We start from the raw sequence: 23652 nt of genomic DNA, 5'->3' as shown, positions 1-23652 counted from the left end.
GAGCTACACGCCACGGGCCACCCTATGGTTTTACCTGCGGGATCACGGAGAAGACATGAGAAAGTGGGATGGAAAACCTACTTCAGCTCTGGAGCAACGGGTGCGTGAACTGAAGAGGAGAACAATGGTCAAGGATGATCCTCCCAGGAAAGCTGCTGCTCCAGTCTCTGGCGAGCAGTTTCCCAGATGGAGTGAAAGAGCTGATTTTACTCCAGCTCCTGTGATAAGGAATACTAATCCCTTTCTACAAGACAGAAGTGGAGAATTTTATGATCACTATTAGAGGGGCCCTGCCTCCAGCCAGGTGGAGGAGAGGGATAATTGGGTTTACTGGACTGTGTGGATCAGATGGCCTGGCACATCAGTCCCACAGAAGTATAAGGCTCTAGTAGATACCACTGCACAGTGTACTCTGATGCCATCAAGGTATCAAGGGGTGGAACCCATTTATATTTCTGGAGTGACAGGAGGATCCCGAGAGTTGACTGTACTGGAGGCTGAAATCAGCCTGACTGGGAGGAAGTGGCAAAAGCACCCCATTGTGACTGGTCCAGGGGCTCCATGCATCCTTGGCATAGACTATCTCAGGAGAGGGTACTTCAAAGACCCAAAAGGGTATAGATGGGCTTTTGGTATCGCTGCCTTGGAGACAGAGGAAATTAAGCAGCTGTCCACCTTGCCCGGTCTCTCAGAGGATCCTTCTGTTGTGGGGTTGCTGAAGGTTGAAGAACAACAAGTGCCAATTGCGACCACAACAGTGCACCGGCGGCAATATCGCACCAACCGAGACTCCTTGATTCCCATCCATAAGCTGATCCGCAGACTGGAGAGCCAAGGAGTGATCAGCAGGACCCGTTCACCCTTTAATAGCCCCGTATGGCCACTGCAAAAGTCTAATGGAGAGTGGAGATTAACAGTAGACTATCGTGGCCTGAACGAAGTCACACCACCATTGAGTGCTGCCCTACCGAACATGCTAGAACTTCAATATGAACTGGAGTCAAAGGCAGCCAAGTGGTATGCCACAATTGACATTGCCAATGCATTTTTCTCAATCCCTTTGGCAGCAGAATGCAGGCCACAGTTTGCTTTCACTTGGAGGGGCGTCCAGTACACTTGGAACCGACTGCCCCAGGGGTGGAAACACAGCCCTACCATCTGCCATGGATTGATCCAGACTGCACTGGAACAGGGGCAAGCTCCAGAACACCTGCAATACATTGATGCCATCATCGTGTGGAGTGATACAGCAGAAGAAGTTTTTGAGAAAGGGAGGAAGATAATCCAAATCCTGCTGAAGGCCGGTTTTGCCATAAAACGGAATAAGGTCAAGGGACCTGCACAGGAGATTCAATTTTTGGGAATAAAATGGCAAGATGGACGTTGCCAGATCCCCACAGACGTGATCAACAAGATAACAGCAATGTCTCCACCAACTAACAAGAAAGAAACACAAGCTTTCTTAGGTGTTATGGGGTTCTGGAGAATGCACATCCGAAATTACAGTCTGATTGTAAGCCCTCTCTACCACGTGACCTGGAAGAAGAATGATTTCAAATGGGGCCCTGAGCAACAACAAGCCTTTGAACAAATTAAACGAGAAATAGTTCATGCAGTAGCCCTTGGACCAGTCCGGGCCGGGCCAGATGTGAAAAATGTGCTCTATACCGCAGCCGGGGAAAATGGTCCTACCTGGAGCCTCTGGCAGAAAGCTCCAGGGGAGACTCGAGGTCGACCCCTTGGCTTTTGGAGTCAGGGATATAAAGGATCCGAGGCCAGCTACACTCCCACTGAAAAAGAGATATTGGCAGCCTATGAAGGGGTTCAAGCTGCCTCAGAAGTGACTGGAACTGAAGCGCAGCTCCTCCTGGCACCCCGGTTGCCTGTGCTGGGCTAGATGTTCAAAGGCAGGGTCTCCTCTACACATCATACAACTGATGCTACATGGAGTAAGTGGGCCGCACTAATTACACAACGAGCTCGAATAGGAAATCCCAGTCGTCCAGGAATTCTAGAAGTCATCATGGACTGGCCAGAGGGCAAAGATTTTGGGATGTCACCAGAAGAGGAGGTGACACGTGCTGAAGAGGCCCCACCATATAATGAACTGTCAGAGAGTGAAAAGCAATATGCCTTGTTTACTGATGGGTCCTGCCGTATTGTGGGAAAGCATCGGAGATGGAAGGCAGCTGTGTGGAGTCCCCTGCGACAAGTTGCAGAAACTGCTGAAGGAGAGGGTGAATCGAGTCAGTTTGCAGAGCTGAAAGCCATCCAGCTGGCCTTGGACATTACTGAATGAGAAAAATGGCCAGTACTTTATTCTGACTCATGGATGGTGGCAAATGCCCTGTGGGGGTGGTTGCAGCAATGGAAGCAGAGCAACTGGCAACGCAGAAGTAAACCCATCTGGGCTGCTGCATTGTGGCAAGATATCGCTGCTCGGGTGCAGAACCTGGTGGTGAAGGTACGCCACGTAGATGCTCATGTACCCAAGAGTCGGGCCACTGAGGAACACCAGAATAACCAGCAAGTGGATAAAGCTGCTAAGATTGAAGTGGCTCAGATGGACTTAGATTGGCAACATAAGGGTGAATTATTTTTAGCCCGGTGGGCCCATGACACCTCAGGCCATCAAGGCAGAGATGCAACATATAGATGGGCTCGTGATCGAGGAGTGGACTTAACAATGGACACTACTGCCCAGGTTATTCACGAATGTGAAACATGTGCTGCAATTAAGCAAGCCAAACGGTTAAAGCCTCTCTGGTATGGAGGACGATGGCTGAAGTACAAGTATGGGGAGGCCTGGCAGATTGACTATATCACACTCCCACCAACCCGCCAGGGCAAGCGCTATGTGCTTACCATGGTGGAAGCAACCACCGGCTGGCTGGAAACATACGCTGTGTCCCACGCCACTGCCCGAAACACTATTTTGGGCCTTAAGAAACAAGTTTTGTGGTGACACGGCACCCCAGAGAGAACTGAGTCAGACAATGGGACTCATTTCCAGAACAACCTTATAGACACTTGGGCCAAAGAGCATGGCATTGAGTGGGTATATCACATCCCCTACCATGCACCAGCCTCTGGGAAAATCGAACGGTACAATGGGCTGTTAAAAACTACACTGAGAGCAATGGGTGGTGGGACTTTCAAACACTGGGATACACATTTACCAAAAGCCACCTGGTTGGTCAACACTAGGGGATCTGCCAACAGGGCTGGCCCAGCCCAATCAGAACTTTTACGTACTGTAGAGGGGGATAAAGTTCCTGTGGTGCACATAAAGAATTTGTTGGGGAAGACAGTCTGGGTTATTCCTGCTTCAGGTAAAGGCAAACCCACTCGTGGGGTTGCTTTTACGCAGGGACCTGGATATACTTGGTGGGTAATGCGGGAAGATGGGGAAGTCCGATGTGTACCTCAAGGGGATTTGATTTTGGGGGAAAACAGCCAATGAACTCAATTGTACGCTGTTGCCTGCTCTATAACACTTTTATAGCCCACCAGCTAGATATCTTCAGGTCATCAGCAATTGACCCTGACTTCCCTCCGATCATCACCTCAACAAAGAATGAATTTTGCGGAAACCAGACGAGCTCAGCAGTGACCAGACGAGTTCGGTGGTATTATCAGCAGGCAACAACCCAACACTACACACCGTCCCTCCTGCCCTGAAAGACTATTACAAGAGATGGAGCCTGACATCATGGACTGGATGAGTTCAGCAATTTTACAGGGATTGGTCCATGGACTAGGGAATGATATCTTTCTCTGTGTGTGGGTGTGGGTGTATATATATGTGTATATATGGGACAGGGGCGATGGTGTGTTGAGAGATGTGGGATCTGAGCATGACGTGAATGGTATGGAATAAGGGGTGGATACTGTCCTGGGTTCAGCTATAGCAGTGATTTTTCTCCTTCTTAGTAGCTGGTGCAGTGCTGTGTTTTTTAACTTTCAGCCTGGGAACAACGCTGATAACACCGATGTTTTCAGTTGTTGCTAAGTAATGTTTATTCCAACGAAGGACTTTCTCAGTCTCATGCTTTGCCAGGGAGGAGGGGAAGCCGGGAAGAAACAGAGACAGGACACCTGACCCAAACTAGCCAAAGGGGTATTCCATACCACAACACGTCATGCCCAGTATATAAACCGGGGGGAGTTACCCGGAAGGTCCAGATCACTGCTCGGGTCGGGCTGGGTATCGGTCGGCGGGTGGTGAGCAATTGTATCCTCTCCCCTTGTTATTTCACTAATCATTATTATCATTGGCGGTAGCAGTAGTGGTTTTGTATTATACCTTAGTTGCGGGATTGCTCTTATCTCAACCCGTGGGAGTTACATTCTTCCGATTCTCCTCCCCATCCCTCCGGGAGCGGGGGGAGGAAGAAGGCGGGGAGTGAGCGAGCGGCTGTGTAGTTCCGAGTTACCGGCTGGGCTCAAACCACGACAAAGACCCAGATGGACCACAGAACCACCTACTGCAGCAGGACATGTACACCAGTGTCATGAATGCTAAAGACATGGTACTTAAGTCCCTGCAGCTGTTGTCTGCAGCAGCTTCTCCAATCCACTGCTTTCAGGGCGATGCTTTACAAAGGGTAACTTTGTCAATTGTTTATCAGCACTCTCCAGCTGATTCACAGCGACTGGTCAAAACAAAGAGCTATAGCTTACAGTATTCAGAACAGAATAACACAACAAAAACCACAAGGCAGTCTGATACAGCCCTCAATTTCAAGGAAAAATCCACCAAAACAATTTAATATTTACTGCAAGCATGCTTGAAACTAAAACTTTATCATGCTTATGCAACCCACACAAACACTGCAGGCTTCCAGCCCTCATATATGTGGCCTTCTGCATCACTATCACTAGTTTCCCAGGGTAATGCATATAACTTCACAAGCACAATGTCAATGTCATACTTCAGTAACTAGTTTCTGAAAACCCAGGTGGACAACACAGATGTCTCCTGCAAAAATCAGTCCTGTTAACACTTCTGCAATTTAACTATATTCAAGCCAAAATGCCTCCCCACTTATAAAAGGGAAATAACCACAGCATATCTTCAGTTTTGAAAAAGAATCTGAGTTACACTTAAATAAACAGGACGGGCCATAGCAGAATTTAATGAATGGTAGGACTTCATAAGCCACAATGGCATTTTGGCAGAAAAATTTGATGCTGACACAGTTCCCTGGAATCCTTCACAATACTCAAAGATTTGGAGACATTCTCAACACTACAGCATTCAGAGCAGCTCTGATATAGTCCTGCCCCAGGGGCACACAACGTACACCACGTGCATGCATGCTTTAGGGGGGTAAAACCACAAGAATTCCCTCCAAAACACGCTAAGTCCTTGAATGGACCAAGAAAGGAGGAACAGGCAGTATTTTACATAAAACCAACCTCCTCCACTCAGTTATGTAACCAGTAAGCAGGAGGGTTGGAATCCCTTGGAGGTACACTTCTTTCCACTTTGTCTCTTAAAAGCTGAACACAGAATATAAAAGTGTAATAAAAATCTTGAGGAGACTAGAATAAAAACCACTGCTAAGCTTAGCTACAATAGCACCCACATACCTCCACAGCACAGTTTTAATTTCAAAAGAAACACTGAGTACAATTAAAACGTAGGGCAAGTTATTAGTATGTGTAATCTCAAGGTAAGTATTCTTGCTCTTTTAACTTGGGTAATCTCAGCATTATCGAGGGCATTTCCACATTTTCTATGGCCACAAAATAAAACAAGTGAAGGGGAAAAAAACCACCAAAACAAACAAAAAACCAAAATACCCCAGTTGCCATGGCAACTTCTATCTCTCATTCCTATAGAGCTTCATTTCCAAGCTGCATCACAGACAGAACTGTACAAAACTATAGAATTTGAGTGAAAAACAGAGCTGGAAAGAGAGGGATGGGGGGAAGGGAAGGAGGCAACAAGCAAAGTAACAGGGTCCTGTGCCAGCTGGATAAGTGCACTCAGTATTTTCTTCAATGTGGTTGCTATGAGGGTATTGACATGGTCAGGAAACCAAACGCAAATGATTCATACAGTGATGAATCAGAGGAAAGTAAAACACTCGCAAGGCACTATTTCCAGAAAGGCTAGCAAACTGAAGGTGCTAATATCTTGTGATACACTTTTTCTTAAATCACCATTCTTAATTTTATTATGAATTTCAAACATTATAGGATTCCTGTTTAGAAAGGGTGAGTATTTCAATTCCACCGCGTAAGCTTGAGACATTGATGAGACTCAGGACTATACTTACCTTGAACTTCAGGAACAGGGTCTTTCACATGAGTTATACCATATATAATTCACAGAAGCTGAAAGTTTACATCTACCTGGAAAACAGAAGCTTGCAGTGTCATCACATACACCACTTATGTGTACATGAGAACTTCAGAGGTGCAGCAGCTCTGCCCACAACACAGTAAAATTCAGTCTACCCATGAGAAAACAAATCGGTCCTAAAGAGGGACTGAATGTTCACAAGGTTTTTTTTTTTATTTGTCTTGATGTTGTTTCGTGTGTTTTGTTTTAATCAATCAGACTGGCAGGGCAAGTTCTCGTAGCTCGTGCTCTTAACTTATTATGTAACATAATCAGTTATTAATTTATACGAACAAATTACCCATCATATTTGAAAGATCATGGCAGCCAGGGGAAGTTCCCAACAACTGGAAAAAGGGAAATATAACCCCCACTTTCAAGAAGGGGAAAATGGAAGAGTCGGGGAACTACAGACCAGTCAGTCTCACCTCTGTGCCTGGAAAAATCCTGGAACAGCTTCTCCTGGAAAACATGCTAAGGCACATGAAAAACAACGAGGTGGTTGGTGACAGCCAAGATGGCTTCACTGAGGGGAAATCCTGCCTGACCAATTTGGTGGCCTTCTATGATGGAGCCACGGAACTGATGGCAGGCTGGGTGGAGAAGAGATTCAGAGCAGCCCTGCAGAAAAGGACTTCGGGGTGTTGGTTGACGAGAAGCTTAACATGAGCCGGCAGTGTGCGCTTGCAGCCCAGAAAGCCAACCGTATCCTGGGCTGCATCAAAAGAAGTGTGACCAGCAGGTCAAAGGAGGTGATCCTGCCCCTCTACTCTGCTCTCGTGAGACCTCACTTGGAGTACTGTGTACAGTTCTGGTGTCCTCAACATAAAAAGGACATGGAGCTGTTGGAGCGACTCCAGAGGAGGGCCACGAGGATGATAAGAGGGCTGGAGCACCTCCCGTATGAAGACAGGCTGAGAGAGTTGGGGCTGTTCAGCCTGGAGAAGAGAAGGCTGCGTGGTGACCTCATAGCAGCCTTCCAGTATCTGAAGGGGGTCTACAAGGATGCTGGGGAGGGACTCTTCCTTAGGGACTATAGTGGTAGAACAAGGGGTAATGGCTTCAAACTTAAACAGGGGAAGTTTAGATTAGACATAAGGAAGAAGTTCTTTACAGTGTGGGTGGTGAAGCATTGGAATGGGTTGCCCAGGGAGGTTGTGGATGCTCCATCCCTGGCGGTGTTCAAGGCCAGGTTGGACAGAGCCTTGAACCACGTGGTTTAGGGCAAGGTGTCCCTGCCCATGGCAGGGGGGTTGGAACTAGATGATCTTAAGGTCCTTTCCAACCCTTACTATGATTCTATTCTATGATTCTATGATTGAGTGCGTCCTCAGCAAGTTTGCTGACGACACCAAGCTGTGTGGTTCGGTTGACAGGCTGGAGGGAAGGGATGCCATCCAGAGGGACCTTGACACGCTTGAGAGGTGGGCCAGTGCCAACCTCATGAAGTTCAACCAAGCCAAGGGCAAGGTCCTACACCTGGGTCAGGGCAATCCCAGGCACAGCTACAGGTTGGGCAGAGAAGAGGTTCAGAGCAGCCCTGCAGAAAAGGACTTGGGGTTGTTGGTTGACGAGAAACTGAACATGAGCCAGCTTCAGTGTGTGCTCGCAGCCCAAAAAGCCAACCGTATCCTGGGCTGCATCAAAAGATGCATGACCAGCAGGTCAAAGGAGGTGATCCTCCCCTCTACTCTGCTCTCATGAGACCTCACTTGGAGTACTGTGTGCAGTTCTGGTGTCCTCAACATAAGAACGACATGGAGCTGTTGGAGCTAGTCTAAAATTGGGACTGTTCAGTCTGGAGAAGAGAAGGCTCAGGGGAGCCTTCCAATATCTGAAGGGGGCCTACAAGGATGCCAGAGACACCAGACTCTTCATCAGGGACTGTAGTGATAGGACAAGCGGTAATGGGTTCAAACTTAAACAAGTGAGATTTAGGTTAGATATAAGGAAGAAGTTCTTTACTGTGAGAATGATGAGGCAGTAGCAGAGACTGGAATAGGCTGCCCAAGGAAATTGTGAATACTCCATCCCTGGCAGTGTTCAAGGCCAGGCTGGACGGGGCTTTAAGCATCCTGGTCTAGTGGGATGTGTCCCTGCCCACAGCAACGTGGTTGAAACTGGGTGATCTTTAAGGTCCTTTCCAACCCTAACCATTCTATGATTCCATACTTACCACAGCACACGGAAAGGTTCTTAAGGCTTCCCATGGGACCATATTTAGAAAAATAGTTACACTAAGCGAAAGTACTGAGTAAGTGTAATATACCTCTATTATCTTTCCAGACTTGTGAAAAGGAACGTGACGAGGATTTAATTTTTAGTTATCTATTTGTTCCTCCTGAAGAAGAAGTGCTTGAATGAAAATACAATAGCTTCAAGAAATCTCAAGGCACTTGTCAGACAGCAGTTATTTGGAACAAAGAGAACACAAGAAGAACAGAATAAGTGGGGTCAAACCAGAACAGACATGACTAGACTCAGCTGTTTTGAAGGGTATTTAAAACATTACAGTATTTTTACCTTCTACTTCAGCCTATTTCCAAAAAAGCATTCAGCTAGAGAGGTCTAATATCCCCAGCTGCTCTTCGGAATATGCGGCACTGGTTAACTTCTCTTCTTCACAAGAGAAACCACAGGCATCCAAGTCAATGGCACAGAAACCAAAACAGGAATCTTTTCACTTGCTTTTAAGGTTACACCTCTTCTTTTGCACCACCTCATTTTCAGTCATACACTCAGTTTTTCACTCAGCATCTTCTATTTGCAGAGTTAAGTTTCCTCAGCACCTAGACAGAGGGTTGAAGCATCAAATATAATTGCAAACATTATTTTCCTCAAGTTTCAACCCCTTCTAGGTTTTGGGACTACTTTTTGGAAGGACCACTATTACCACCAATGACAACTCTCCCACAGTGAATACAGACACACTGCTCACATCTCATGGCACAAATGTCCCAGAGCGGTACTATGCCACCAATATAACTGATGGCATCTGCAGCTACCCAAAATTCGTGCATCAACTTGTGGAAGTGCCTTGAGAGGTTTAAATTCTCTAAATATTTGTGAATATCTAAGAAGTTTGATAGCTTTTCCAGTCTTCCGTATCAACACTCTTTTGAGAAAAGGTTTAATGTGAAGAAGCAGTTTTTCCTAGGTCATGCCACTCAGCCCACACCTTGTTTCAAGTCTAATGGCTGCTTTCAATAGTAGATACATTACAGGACTGCTACTCCTGATCAGTTTCCCATGCAAATTTGTATGTGTTGTGATTTATAATTGACTCTGGCATCCTAACTACATTCTGATGAAAATTTTTCATCTCACAAAAAGCATTTTTTGTTCTGAAAGAGAGCATCCACAGCCTCAAACAGGACCACCCTTTTTACTTTATGTTCAGATCCTTCCTTCATGCCCCCTTCATGTTTAGAGGAATCTTAGCAATTTCCTTGTATTCTTCTGCCTTCTTTTGAAGCTCTGAACCATGCAATGATTTCAGCACTGAGGAAGTATTTTTGTTTGAAACACTGAAGAAACTGGCTGGTGCAGTATTCCTACGCTCACTGGTTAACAAGGTGTACCAGTTCTTATCTGCACGTGCTGCAGAGAAAGTACTGCAAAAAAAGTACAGACTCATTTCCTGAATTACATCATAACAAAACAAGACATTAAAATGTGACATATTCTGCTGAGGAGAAAGCAATGCAATGAGGAACAGAGATTTTTTTTTTTTTATTGCTACATATTCTTGCACTTAAACTGGAAGTTCTATTTCCTAACCACTGTAATCTAACACTACTCTGCATGACAAGACACTGTTCTATTTTAACACCTCAAGTTCAAATCATTTAGTTTCTCTCAAACACATGTGTTTAGCAAAGTATTAAGAATGTCTCTAGCAGTCCCCTCTGTATGCAAAATCTCCAGGGACAGATGAAATTGTGGTCAAATACAGTAATTTTTATTCTCACTAGTAGTTGCTTTAGATCTTAACATTATTTTTACATAGCAAGTCGTATGCTGGAGCAGATCCAGAGAAGGGCAACAAAGCTGCTGAAGGGCCTGGGGCTCAAGTCTGACGAGGAACAGCTGAGGGAACTGGGGTTATTTAGTCTGGAGAAGAGAAGGGTCAGGAGGGACCTTATCGCTCTCTACAACTGCCTGAAAGGAGGTTGTAGTGAGGTGAGGTCGGTCTCTTCTCCCCAGTAACAAGTGACAGGACAAAAGGTAGCAGCCTCAAGCTGCACCATGGGAGGTTTAGATTGGATATTGGGAAACATTTCTTCACAGAGAGGGTGATCAGGCATTGGAACAGGCTGCCCACGGCAGTGGTGGAGTCACTGTCCCTGGAAGCGTTCAAAAACCGTGTAGATGAGGCCCTCAGTGACATGGTTTAGTGGTGGACTTGGCAGTGCTGGGGTAACGGTTGGAACTGATGATCTTAAAAGTCTTTTCCAACCTAGTTGATTCTATGACATTTATATCATACAAGTGCTATTTAAAAACAAAGCCAAGCAGTTGAGCGATAGAAGCAATAGATTACATTTGTAATCCCAATACTTCCAAGTAAATCAGTCATATTCAATTTTAAACAGGAAAAAAACAGCAAACATACATAAAAATACAAATGCATGTGTTTTCACATGCATGTATATATATGTGACTATATATGCAAGAACATGTATAGACACACGCACACACCCATGTTCTTCCAGAGCCAAGTGAGTAAAAATATTTATATAAAATCAGGAAGTGAAATACTGGGTTGACTTTACTCTAGTAAATAACAGTCTAATACAAGTGAGACAACAGTAGGTAACAATGTGGTTTAAAAGGAAGAATACTGTAGTGGTGCATTTTAGAAAAAAAACCACCTACACTTCCACTGAGTTCCTAAACACACTGTGATACACAAATGTCAGGTTTTGCTCTCTGCTCAGGAGCACTTCCTAACAAACCAACCAAAAAACCCCAAACAACCAACCAAAAACCCAACCAAACAAAAAAAAAACCACCACCAAAAAACCCAAACAAAACCCCCACAACAAATAAACAAACAATAAAACAAACAAACAAAAACAAAACAGGAGGTGATCAGCACATATTATTTTATCCTTTAGGAAGGCCGATATGGTATACATACCTCCTGTTCTTTCCCCACTGGAGCAGAGTTAAATTAAATACATTAATGTAACTTAGTCACCTGTTTTCAATAGGTATTGCAAAAGCAGTTTCGCTAAAGGGATTTTCCTGAGCCAGATCAGGATGGGCCAAAAGAACAACATTTAGCCTAGAAGCAAGACAGTTTGAGCTGATGAAATGTGGTGTCAGAAATAACTCTGGAAGAAACTAGTGACATAACCAAAAAGCAAAGTTCATCCAGGGACAGCCTGATTCAAAGATAATTCAAAGCTGCCATCTAAGAAAAGAACTGCAAAATCAGGATGAGAACCAGGTTTCTACAGGATACTAAGCAGAAAAACAACATTATGGACAAATTATAGTAATCAAAGAGGAGAAACCAGACAAGCAACAAGGACCCTGCCCAGGGGGAACCCACTGGAAACAACACAGCAAAATTCCTTATCCCTAGACTTAGAGTTTGGGGGTGGGGTGGGGTGTGGAAATCAGCAGAAACATTCACTACAAACTGCCAAGAGGAGAATGAAAACTCAAAGCCTTTGCATGTCACCCTCCATGGCACTATAAGCAGGAGACCTCACCTCAAGATTAGCATCTACATCTTGACCCATTGTACATAATGTGTACATTGTTAAAAAGCAATTGTCAAAGCAAAGTGATTGCTTAAAGGGGTTATTTCACATGGAAAACCCCAGGATACCTTCTAATGTTATAGGTAAAGCATTGAAATCAAAGTAACACCACTATACAAAAAAATTGCTTATGACTAAAACTGAAGGAGAAGAGACTAATCGCACACAGAGATTGTGTTGCTGAGTTGGATGTGCTACATCCCATTTTAATACAAACTTCTACACCTATAAAGAAGGAATGCACACCATCTCTAGAGAAGGGAGATGTGTTACCAAAATGTACTAGTTCCCAAAAGGAAACCAAACCTGAACTAGGGGATGCATTAGCACACAGCTAATGCATGCAAACGTCACAGAAAATAGGAATAAGCATGTGCTTCTCCACCCATGAAGTACTGAGGTCACTTCTGACTGAAACACTAGCCAATTTTTAAAGAAAATGGTGTTAAATGGCTCAATACGGTGCTTAGAAAATGTTTTATGGGGAAAGCTGTAGAGTTCAATGTCCTTTGTTTATGAGAAAGAAATAACTAGTCTGGTATTTATCTCCCACACAATTACAAGAAAGAAGAAAAGGATTTTTATACCCTTAGCACAGCACTGCAAGAATATAGACCGCAGGAAACCTATACGGAAGACTGAAAAATTTTGTGCGGGATGGAAAGAGCCAGAGGGTATTAGACCAGAAGATGGCTGAGGAACATCTGAACATATTAAGTCTAAGCAATATTAGATGAAAGGTTGTCTAAGAAGGAAACCTGCAGAGCACCAGTCACAGCCACTCCACACCATGAAGAATTGATGAGCACCTTCTTTATTGCTTTTGTCATTTACCACCAAGTCAGATCAAGGCAGTAACACAGAGCAAAGGCTGGTATTGGATTACTGGCTTTAGCACTTTCTGCGGTAAGTTATTTACTACCTAATTGAGTTTCTGGACTGAAATCTAGGATAACACTATCAATACAAAATAGCTTCCAGCTACAAAAGCTGTGCACATCCTTGCAAAGCGCCCTGTCCTTTTCTCTGCATCACCAATGGTGAGAACATCTTCCTCCGAAGCACTGTCACAGGGAGACATGGAAAAGAAAAGTGTGAGTTCTTTTCACCGCAAAATGGATTACCCTTCAAATCCACACCAGTAACCAAGTTTCACTTCTCAAGATGTCAGTCAGTGCTCCAAACATTTTTCCCAACATATGTTTCAGCTTGAGCAAAAGTGAGCTAAGTTTCTCTGTCAGGATTTCTTGCAGGGAGGGTCTTTGGTGGTTTTGGGGTTTTTTTGGGGTTTTGGTTTGGGTTTTTTTTGTTGTTGTTGTTTTTTTGGGTTTTTTTTTCCCTTTCTTGTCAATCTTTATGCTTGCTCCCAAGACAGATTCAGAGTCACATGATTCAATCTATATTTAAAACGCAGTAAAGGCACCTCCACTGAACAACATCTCAACCACAAACTCACGCTGCATCTCAACATCAAACATCTCGTAATTGCACGGAAGTGCCCCACCACTGACAAGGAAGCCACTAAAGAATAAAGCCAGCAAGTCTTGAAAATTCAAACTGACTGTACGATAGAAGCAAGATTTTACTGCCGCTTTACTTTCTTGCAGCTTTTATTTTTAGTTCAAAATGCCCCAAAAGCAAAGCAAGCTCAACAGAAGGAAGAACTTGTTTTCCTTTTGAACTGCAAGCATTAACACTTTCTGGAGAATCTCATACACCATTCAGTTCCTTCAAAACTGAGCTGAACAAAGCTAGCAGGGTCAAGGATGTTCCAGCTGGCTGTCCCAACAGCAAAACTAATTAGACAGGATAGATTTCAAGGGCATTGCTCATCACCCCTTTATTCCCTGCTACTATTTCCATGTCCCTACAGAGACAGACTCCCTGTTAGTCTTATGCCCAGCTTTAAACTAAAACACACCTTCCCTATCTGGCTCCAGTTACTTAGAACAGTCTTTAGATGGAATAGACTCTGCTCAAAACATGTCCAGAATATGCACTGCATACCACTGCAGAGATGCTGTCTGAAGATCTCCAGGTTCTGCTATACTAACGAGGCACAACATGGTTTGCCCATGTCTGCGACATGCCTGTATGAATCACAGCAGCTTTTTAGATGTCTTGCTCAGTCAAAGATTTATGGCATAAATGTAACTCCAATTCAGCATTTACATTTTATTCTGGAAAGCAGCAGTGTTGTCAGCCAACATCTAAACCAAATTAGGACAAATAAGGGTTTCTATATCTTGGAATAAGTTTGGAGGTTCTGCGTAGAATATAAAGCCTAAAAAACAAGCAAACAAAAACCCCCAAAAATTTAAAAACAAAACCCAAGGATGCTATTTCCCAAAGCATTATTTAACTTAGTGCCTTCAGATCAAGACAAGTACCCTACCTGCTCAAATGACATTTCCCTAATAGAGACAGACACAAAACATACAAAAAAAGTCCCCGACAGCAGCTTCCAATAAATGTTCTAATGAAAGATAATATATATATAAAAATGGTTGAACAACTCTATTAAGTTTACTAGCAAATTTGCTAATAACTTAAATCCCTTACATTTTACCTTTGGCTAAAATAAACTAAACTGAGTTCACATTAGAGGGATTTATAGCATTGGAAATATCTGCAGTCCCCAAAATGCACTGATTCATAATTCTTTCTACATTTTCTAAGTCTTTTATGGGGAAAAACAAAACAAAACACACTGTGAAAAGAAATGTATTTATTGGTGGCTAAAATAAATCCCAAACTCCAAATTAAAATATCTGCTAGCTATTATTTTAGTGTATGGAATTGGTTCCTCTGTGCACTACCAGTAAGAACTCAACTCTTAATTTCTTACACAAACTTAAAATATTTAATATTTTTCATTTTTAAGATGCACATATACATGCACAGAAATGCAGTCTCTTACACTGCCTCTTTGTTGCCAAGCCTGAGGAAATTTAAACCCACTCAAACCTGAAATTACCAGGCTTTGGAAAGCAGGAGCAATGTAACAGAGTAACTGTTCATGGTACAATCCAAACATCACTTATTCTTTCACATACATACACACTTATCTAAGGAAGTGACAGCTACAAAGAGTAAAGTGGCAAGAAAAATAGTCATTTACAAAGGTTTTACCTAAAACAAATTTGCAGGAGGGAGGAAGAAAAAATATAAACCACAGCTGCAAGCCTGGTTGACAAAGGTTACAATAAATATGTGCACAAAAGCTTAATACAGTGACATCTTCAGACCCAACTGGACACCTAATCCACAGAAGATGACTACTGCCTTCCCCGTAAAATTTCATTTACAAAAACACCCTGCCAATCTAGCAAGAGAGCTGCAATTCTCCCCTGGAGTACCTCCCGCACTGTACAAACTGCTGGCAACAGCGGCACTGGCCTTGAACTGGAGAGGGAAACAGTACCTTACTCTAAATCTGAGAGATTAGATCCAGGACACTTTGTGCCTTGTACAGAGAGCATCAGAGCATCTCTTCCATGTATTTTTCAAACTTCACAAGAAGAAAAGGGAAGGGCCATTTATCTTGGCCTGCACTGCCAGAAATGTGTTAAAAATTCATTATACTTTCCTGTATTTTTGCATGTGCCAGCCTGCTGAGTGGCTGGTAAGCTTACTGAAAAACTCCATAGACCTGATCATTCACATATAGAACATGCCACTTTCCAAAGGTCGAAAGCATGATTGCAATTAAAACTCAAATCCAAGTCATTTAGGCCACACAACTACTCAAAATAATGAGGGGCGGGAGCTTCCCCCACCCTCTTTCTTCAACTGACAAATCTTACTGTCAGCATGCTCAGTTCCCTTCCAAGTTTGGAAACTTTGTTTTGATCAAGAACAGCTTCAGGGAACGTCAACACAAACAGCATCAGGAGACTGAACACTCAGACCCACAGACTTGGAATAGAACCACTGCAAATTCACCTAGAAAAAGGCCCCTCAATGGCTTCATCTTGAAGCCTGTAGGTGGCTTATCAAAAGGAATCCAAATAATGCCAACATTAGCTCAGCTGTAATTACACCCGCAATGCTTGTCCTTGGGGAAAAGAAAAAGGAGATAGCAATTATCTACCAAGTTTTTGCAGTCTACTGCAAACATGTCTTTCACTAAAAACTGGGTGGATTATTTTTCTATTTTCAATCAGCCTGGCACTCCTAGAGATCACCCTTTTATTACTTTCTAAAGAACAATGATCAAATTTCATTAGTTAAAGCAAATGTGACAAGGAAGTAATTATAAAACGGAATTTACTTAAAATATCATTCAAGAAATCATATTAGCATTTATTAAATAACTCCGAAAGAAGGAGCTGCCAACCTATTCAACAAGGTACAAGGGCGTACATGTGGCTGTCAAAAGCAGCCACCGTCAGCAAGTGACCCATCAGGTATTATTTTAGATTTGTAGTTTAGCAGCTGAAAAACACAAACATGACACTGAGCATAACTGGCTGAAAACAAACAGATGAAGAACAACAACCAAAAAAAAATCAGTTCTTCACCAAAGTAGACATTAACATTACAGGGTTCCCCTCCCTCCACTGAGCAGAGAGTGGTACACTTTATGCAGATGAAAAGTGTTTTTCTCTCCCTTATTAACTCTCACACGCATGACTTGTTTGGGATGGAGGTTTAAGATCTAGGTTTAAAAGAGGTATCTTAACAGTGCAGCTTGGAAGTGCCTCATTAGCACACAGCCACTAGACAGTGGTGCTAGCGATCCTCACCCAGAACTCAGCCTGAAAAGCCAAAGGGGAAAACAATTCCAGACCACAAACCATCAGTGCAGTTTTCAAATTAGGAAAAGACCCTAAATTCAAGTTACAGCTGTGCACACCTTTACATACGTAGTATGTGAATGGGAAAAAAATGAGGTAACCTGGATGGAAACCTTCGGCATTTTCTTATAGAATCATAGAATAGAATCATAGTAAGGGTTGGAAAGGACCTTAAGATCATCTAGTTCCAACCCCCCTGCCATGGGCAGGGACACCTTGCCCTAAACCACGTGGTTCAAGGCTCTGTCCAACCTGGCCTTGAACACCGCCAGGGATGGAGCATCCACAACCTCCCTGGGCAACCCATTCCAATGCTTCACCACCCGCACTGTAAAGAACTTCTTCCTTATATCTAATCTAAACTTCCCCTGTTTAAGTTTGAAGCCATTACCCCTTGTCCTACCACTATAGTCCCTAAGGAAGAGTCCCTCCCCAGCATCCTTGTAGACCCCCTTCAGATACTGGAAGGCTGCTATGAGGTCACCACGCAGCCTTCTCTTCTCCAGGCTGAACAGCCCCAACTCTCTCAGCCTGTCTTCATACGGGAGGTGCTCCAGCCCTCTTATCATCCTCGTGGCCCTCCTCTGGAGTCGCTCCAACAGCTCCATGTCCTTTTTATGTTGAGGACACCAGAACTGTACACAGTACTCCAAGTGAGGTCTCACGAGAGCAGAGTAGAGGGGCAGGATCACCTCCTTTGACCTGCTGGTCACACTTCTTTTGATGCAGCCCAGGATACGGTTGGCTTTCTGGGCTGCAAGCGCACACTGCCGGCTCATGTTAAGCTTCTCGTCAACCAACACCCCCAAGTCCTTTTCTGCAGGGCTGCTCTGAATCTCTTCTCCACCCAGCCTGTAGCTGTGCCTGGGATTGCCCCAACCCAGGTGTAGGACCTTGCACTTGGCTTGGTTAAACCTCATAAGGTTGGCATCGGCCCACCTCTCAAGCGTGTCAAGGTCCCTCTGGATGGCATCCATTCCCTCCAGCCTATCAACCGAACCACACAGCTTGGTGTCGTCAGCAAACTTGCTGAGGGCGCACTCAATCCCACTGTCCATGTCGCTGACAAAGATGTTGAACAGGACCGGTCCCAACACCGATCCCTGAGGGACACCACTCATTACAGATTTCCAACTGGACATCGCGCCATTTACCACAACTCTTTGCATGTGGCCATCGAGCCAGTTCTTTATCCACCGAGTGGTCCATCTGTCAAATTGATGTCTCTCCAATTTAGAGACAAGGATGTCATGCGGGACAGTGTCGAACGCTTTGCACAAGTCCAGGTAGATGACGTCAACTGCTCTGCCCCTGTCCATCAGTTCCGTGGCTCCATCATAGAAGGCCACCAAATTGGTCAGGCAGGATTTCCCCTTAGTGAAGCCATGTTGGCTGTCACCAACCACCTCGTTGTTTTTCATGTGCCTTAGCATGTTTTCCAGGAGAATCTGCTCCAAGATTTTGCCAGGCACAGAGGTGATACTGACTGGTCTGTAGTTCCCTGGGTCTTCCCTATTTCCCTTCTTGAAAATGGGGATTATATTACCCTTCTTCCAGTCATCGGGAACTTCAGCTGACTGCCAGGATTTTTCAAATATGATGGACAGTGGTTTAGCAACTTCATTCGCCAGCTCCTTCAGGACCCGTGGATGGATTTCATCAGGTCCCATGGACTTGTGCACGTTCAGGTTCTTAAGATGGTCTCGAACCTGATCCTCTCCTGCAGTGAGCCTAAGGTCTTCATTCTCACAGTCCCTGGCCCTGCTTTCCAAGACTTGGGTGGTGTGGTCAGAGCATTTGCTGGTGAAGACTGAGGCAAAGAAGTCATTAAGAACCTCAGCCTTCTCCAAATCCATGGTAGCCAGTTCTCCTGATAGCTTCTGGAGAGGGCCCACATGGTCCCTAGTCTGTCTTTTATTTGCTACGTATCTATAGAATCCTTTCCTGTTATCTTTTACATCTCTTGCCAAACTTAATTCTAGCTGGGCCTTAGCTTTCCTAACCTGGTCCCTAGCTTCCCAGGCAATGCTCCTATATTCTTCCCAGGCCGCCTGTCCTCGCTTCCACCTTCTATAAGCTTCTTTTTTCCCCTCTAAGTTTCCTCAGTAGCTCCTTGTCCATCCATGGAGGTCGCCTGGCCCTCCTGCTGCACTTTCTTCTAGTCGGGATGCAACACTCTTGAGCACGTAGCAGGTGATCCTTGAATATCGACCAGCAGTCTTGGGCCCTCCTGCCCTCTAGGACTGTATCCCATGAAACCTTACTAAGGAGGTTCCTGAAGAGGCCAAAGTCTGCTTTCTTGAAGTCCAGGGCAGTGAGCTTGCTGCAGGCTCTTCTCACTGTCCTGAGGATCTCAAACTCAATCATCTCGTGATCACTAGAGCCAAGGCTGCCCTGGAGCATCACATTTCCAACCAGTCCCTCCCTGTTGGTGAGCACGAGGTCAAGCATGGCACCTCTCCTTGTCGGCTCCTCTACTGCTTGAAAGAGGAAGTTGTCTTCCACACAATCGAGGAACCTCCTGGCTTGCTTGTGCCGGGCCGTACCGTCCCTCCAACAGATGTCAGGATGGTTGAAGTCCCCCATGAGGACCAGGGCCTGCGAGCGTGAGGCTGCTCCTATCTGTCTGTAGAGCGCTTCATCCACAGAGTCCTCTTGACCAGGCGGCCTGTAACAGATCCCCACCGTAATGTCCCCCATTGCTGTTTTCCCTTTGATCCTGACACACAAACACTCTGTTACCTCATCACCCGTCCCCAGACAGAGTTCCATACTCTCTAGCCTATCACTGACATAGATAGCAACGCCCCCTCCCCGTCTTCCTGGCCTGTATTTTCTAAACAGCCTGTAACCTTCCATTCCGACACTCCAGTCATAGGAGCCATCCCACCATGTTTCTGTGATACCAATGACATCATATTCCTGCAGCCTTGCACACATCTCTAATTCCTCTTGCTTGTTCCCCATACTACGGCGTTTGTATAGAGGCACCTTAGCCGAGCTCCAAATGCAGCCGACTCAATGGCTGGGGCAGCTGGAACATCTCTACATCGCTCCAAGCACTTCTACAGGTGCTGGCAACTGACCAGGAGTGTTGGGATGGATCAATGCTCCCCTCCCCCAACCCATCTAGTTTAAAGCTTTCTTGACCAGCCTGGCAAGCCTCCTACCAAAACAGCTCTTCCCCTTCTTTGTCAGACCAGCTCCACCAGCCTCCAGTAGATCTGGCCTCCCAAATGGAGCCCCATGTTCTAAACAGCCAAACCCCTGACTATGGCACCACCATTCTAACCATTTATTAACCTGCCAAACACGCCTAGCTTTTTTAAGGTCCTCCCCTTTGTCCTGGAGAATCGATGAAAAAACTATCTGAGCTCCAGAGCCCCTAACCACCTCTCCCAGGGCTCTGTAGTCCTTCTTAATGTTCTCCAGGCTACTCCTATCTATATCTCTAGCACCCACATGGACCACTAGAAGGGGGTAATAGTCAGCAGGACTTACTAGAGCAGGCAGCCTCTCAGCAACATCCCTGATCCGAGCCCCTGGCAGGCAACACACCTCCCTTGAGACTGGATCAGGCTGGCAGATGAGTGCCTCTGTGCCTTTCAAAGTAGAGTCCCCTACTACTATGACCCTCCGCTTTTTCCTGGAGGCACCAGTAGTGATCCTCTTTACTGGTGCATCAGCAGGATACTCACTAGGTGTGGTGGGTGCTTTCTCATTAGCCCCCTGCAGAACTGTGAAGCAGTTCTGGGTGGGGACATCAGATTTAGGAGGAAGCCCCTTGTTGTTAATAGTCCTCTTCCGCCTTTTTTTGATGTTTTTTCTCATTACTAATTCCCAGCTTCCTGGGTTGCTGCCCTCCTTCTTTCCTATGTGAGCAGTGCTGGATGTTTGCAGCCCCTGCACAGTTTGGGCCTGGAGCAAGCAGCCCAGCTTCCTCTCAGCTTCCCTGGCATCTTTTAGCTCTCCAACAGCCTCCCGCAGCTCAGCCACCTGCTGCAGGAGGACCTCCACCAGGGCGCACCGAGTGCAGCCCTGTCCACTGCGCACCCTCGCCTCAAGAGACCAGTCGAGGGACCTTCTACACTCCGAGGTCTGCGCCGCAGCCTCCCCTCTCATTGGCTCTGTCTGGGTGCCTACGCTGACCACCGCCGGGGCAGAGCTCCCAGAGCGGTCCCTGGGCCTGAGGCGAGTGCTCACCATCCCGCTCGCTGCCCGCTCACCCTGCCTGCGCCAACTGCCGCGCAAACTGCCGCGCCACGTCCTGGTCGCCGCGCTGCCTGGGGTGGGTTTTTACTCACTGAGGGCTGTTACCGTCACTCCTGGCGCCGCCCCCTGTGAGTCAGCTGCTCGCGTGAGCAGAGCTGCCGGCTCCTGGGCAAGTCCTGTCGAGGACTTGAGGCTCCCTCGGTCGCTCTTGCCGCTCCGAACTGAGGCTCCTGGACGCTGTGCTTCCCCCCGCTCCGGTGTTAAACGCGTCCTCTCTGGAGATACTCACCTCGGCAATTCTTACTTGTTAACATACCAAAGCCACTCAGCCCTTCAAGTAACAAAACTGGCACCTTAATGCCGACTTTTGTGACTCCAGTGATTTGCTTTTTTTAAGGCAGTAATGTAATAAAAGACTGCAAAAGACTAGCCTTGTGTGTTTTGACAAAGTAAGAAATCTTCACTCGAATTTGGGGCCTTTTTGCTATTAGGGCAGGCAGTGGCTTTGTGCTACACAGACAGAACACCACACCGCTCAGCCAAAGTTTTAAGCAAACTTAAAACTGTTGCTGCCAGACTTTTTTAGCACCACACAGGAACATGACTTCCACCCAACTTAATCCCGCACCCTCTTCACTCACGACGATGACAAAAGACAAGAGCTATTTTAAGAACTGCAGGGCACTTGTTCTACAAACACAGCCTTGTTTGTAGAACCTGAACACCACCTGAACAATGAGGCTCTTGTACAGCCCAGCTCCTCCAGACGTGGTCTTGCAGAGGGAACCCAAGCCAGGTGAGCTGCATATGCCCAGGAAGACATCAAGGTGTCTTTCAGGAAACAACCCAAAACTCCCCAGTGAGAACCCTCTTGTCCCTATGACACCGCTTGGTTTTGCTGTGTCAGAACAAGCCATAATTTCATCGTCCCCAGGAACCTCTGCTGCCGTCAGGGCCAGCAAGGAGACCCAGCAAGCCCTTCTCCCCTCCTGGGTTTAAAAGGTTCAAACCCCATGCACCTTGCGGCTCCTCCGCACCATTTCAGCAGATAAGGGAAACCTTGAGATGGGCAAGGGCAGTGCTGGATCACAGCAAACACCCATGTCACCACACAGGAGCAGGCAGGCACACCTCAATCTTTCATTATTATTGTTACAATTTTTAATCATTATTAGCAGAAGTTTAATCATTATCACTGTTAGATATTACTATTATAACTTATTATTGTTAGGCTTGTGACTAGTACTGTTAGAATTTATTATTAGCATTTGTTACTAATAGTAATCTACTAACAGAATTTTTAGCATCAGTTGTCGTTAGCCATTATTACAATTTACCATTATTACTAGATTTTTAGTACTACTATTGTCAGATTAGTTTAGCAGAATGTGCTATTTTGTTATTATCAGGCTCTTTTCATATTATTCGCTACTATTACTACCATTTTTACCAGCAGTATTTTCGGACATTCCCCCCCCATCTCGCCCAGGACGCAGCGGTCGTACCCAACCGGTCCCGCACGAACGACACCCGCCCGCCAGCACGGCGGCGCCCGGCCTGTCCCCCCGTCCCCGTCCCCGTCCGGCAGCCCTCCCTCCGTCCCTCCGTCCCGCCCGGCTCCCCGCCGCCGCCCCTCACCCTCGCACTGGTAGCCGGCCAGCCCCCAGATGAAGTCGGTGCAGTAGTGGCAGAAGGTGGGCTTGGTGAGGGTCACCCTGCGGAAGCCGTGGCCCGGCGGGCTGCTGCTCCCCCCCGCCGCCGCCGCCGCCGCAGCGCGTACCCGGCCGCCCAGCACCGGGCTGGAGGCCGGGCTGCAACCGCGCACCGAACGCGTCCCGTCCGCCATGCCCACTCCTCGCGGCGCGGCACCGGCCGCCACTCGCCCTCGCTTCCGCCCGAGGCGGCGGCGGCGGCTAGGGGCGGGCGGGGGCGGCGCCCATGAGGGCCTCGGCGGGCGGCGCTGCGCTGCCCCCTGCCGGCCGCACCGCGGCCCCGCGCAGCCCGTCCGGAGGCGCTCGCTGCCGCCCGCGGCCGTCCCGCGGGGCACCGCCGGGCTGCCGCTGCCCGGGCGTTGCCGCTGAGGTGACCGCTCCTCTGGGAGCGAATTACCCCGCGGGAGACTGAGAAGTAGGTGGCCGGGCATTGGAAGGCCGGGTCCGCCGCGGCGGTGCCGGTGGAATGCACCACGGGGAGGTGCGCACACCGCAGTGCCGGGCCTTGGGTGGTGACAGGCCCGCAGCAGGAAACGTCGAGGCAAGGCAGAAAAAGATGCCTGTGAGAGGGTTTCATCGCAAACAGCAGCGGGTTCGGTTTGCAGGTTAGCCCTGTGAAGCTTGAAAAGACGTCCAGGTTCTTACCGTGGCGTTGCGCTGGGCAGTCTCACGGCCCCAGGCCCTTGCAGTTCTGGAGCGCACAAAGCTCCATCTCAAGTTTTCTCACGATGCACTGGGAGAAGATGGTTTGCCGTGATTTTACTTTCTACTCTCAACATCTCTGCCTCTATGAGAAAAGATTA

At 46.5% G+C, this 23652-nt stretch overlaps 1 protein-coding gene and 1 long non-coding RNA gene across 7 annotated transcripts in view; both read right to left on the bottom strand.

Moving 5' to 3' along the window:
• DGKQ (diacylglycerol kinase theta) overlaps nucleotides 1–23008 on the bottom strand; it is a 98189-nt gene extending 75181 nt beyond the window's left edge. For 5 of the 6 annotated variants that reach the window (XR_003995175.1, XR_003995173.1, XR_003995174.1 and 2 more), the window contains exon 1: nucleotides 22776–23006. Coding sequence is in view for 2 of the 6 variants with exons in the window: in XM_030512953.1 (XP_030368813.1) it covers nucleotides 22776–22983 (208 nt within the window). In the remaining 4 variants the exon portion in view is untranslated. Of the gene's footprint in view, nucleotides 1–22775 lie in introns of all 6 variants that reach the window. The other variant, XM_030512954.1, reaches the window with a different exon arrangement.
• Nucleotides 12886–14360, bottom strand: LOC115619932. Its single transcript, XR_003995176.1, has 2 exons — nucleotides 14127–14360; nucleotides 12886–13190 (listed from the first exon to the last, which is right to left on the bottom strand). It is a non-coding gene; the product is annotated as an uncharacterized LOC115619932 (long non-coding RNA).
• Nucleotides 23009–23652: the final 644 nt, after the last annotated feature.

The sequence above is a fragment of the Strigops habroptila genome, chromosome Z (assembly GCF_004027225.2).
Source record: "Strigops habroptila isolate Jane chromosome Z, bStrHab1.2.pri, whole genome shotgun sequence".
In the NCBI taxonomy this organism is placed as follows: domain Eukaryota; kingdom Metazoa; phylum Chordata; class Aves; order Psittaciformes; family Psittacidae; genus Strigops; species Strigops habroptila.
This window is presented reverse-complemented; position numbering and strand designations above follow the sequence as displayed.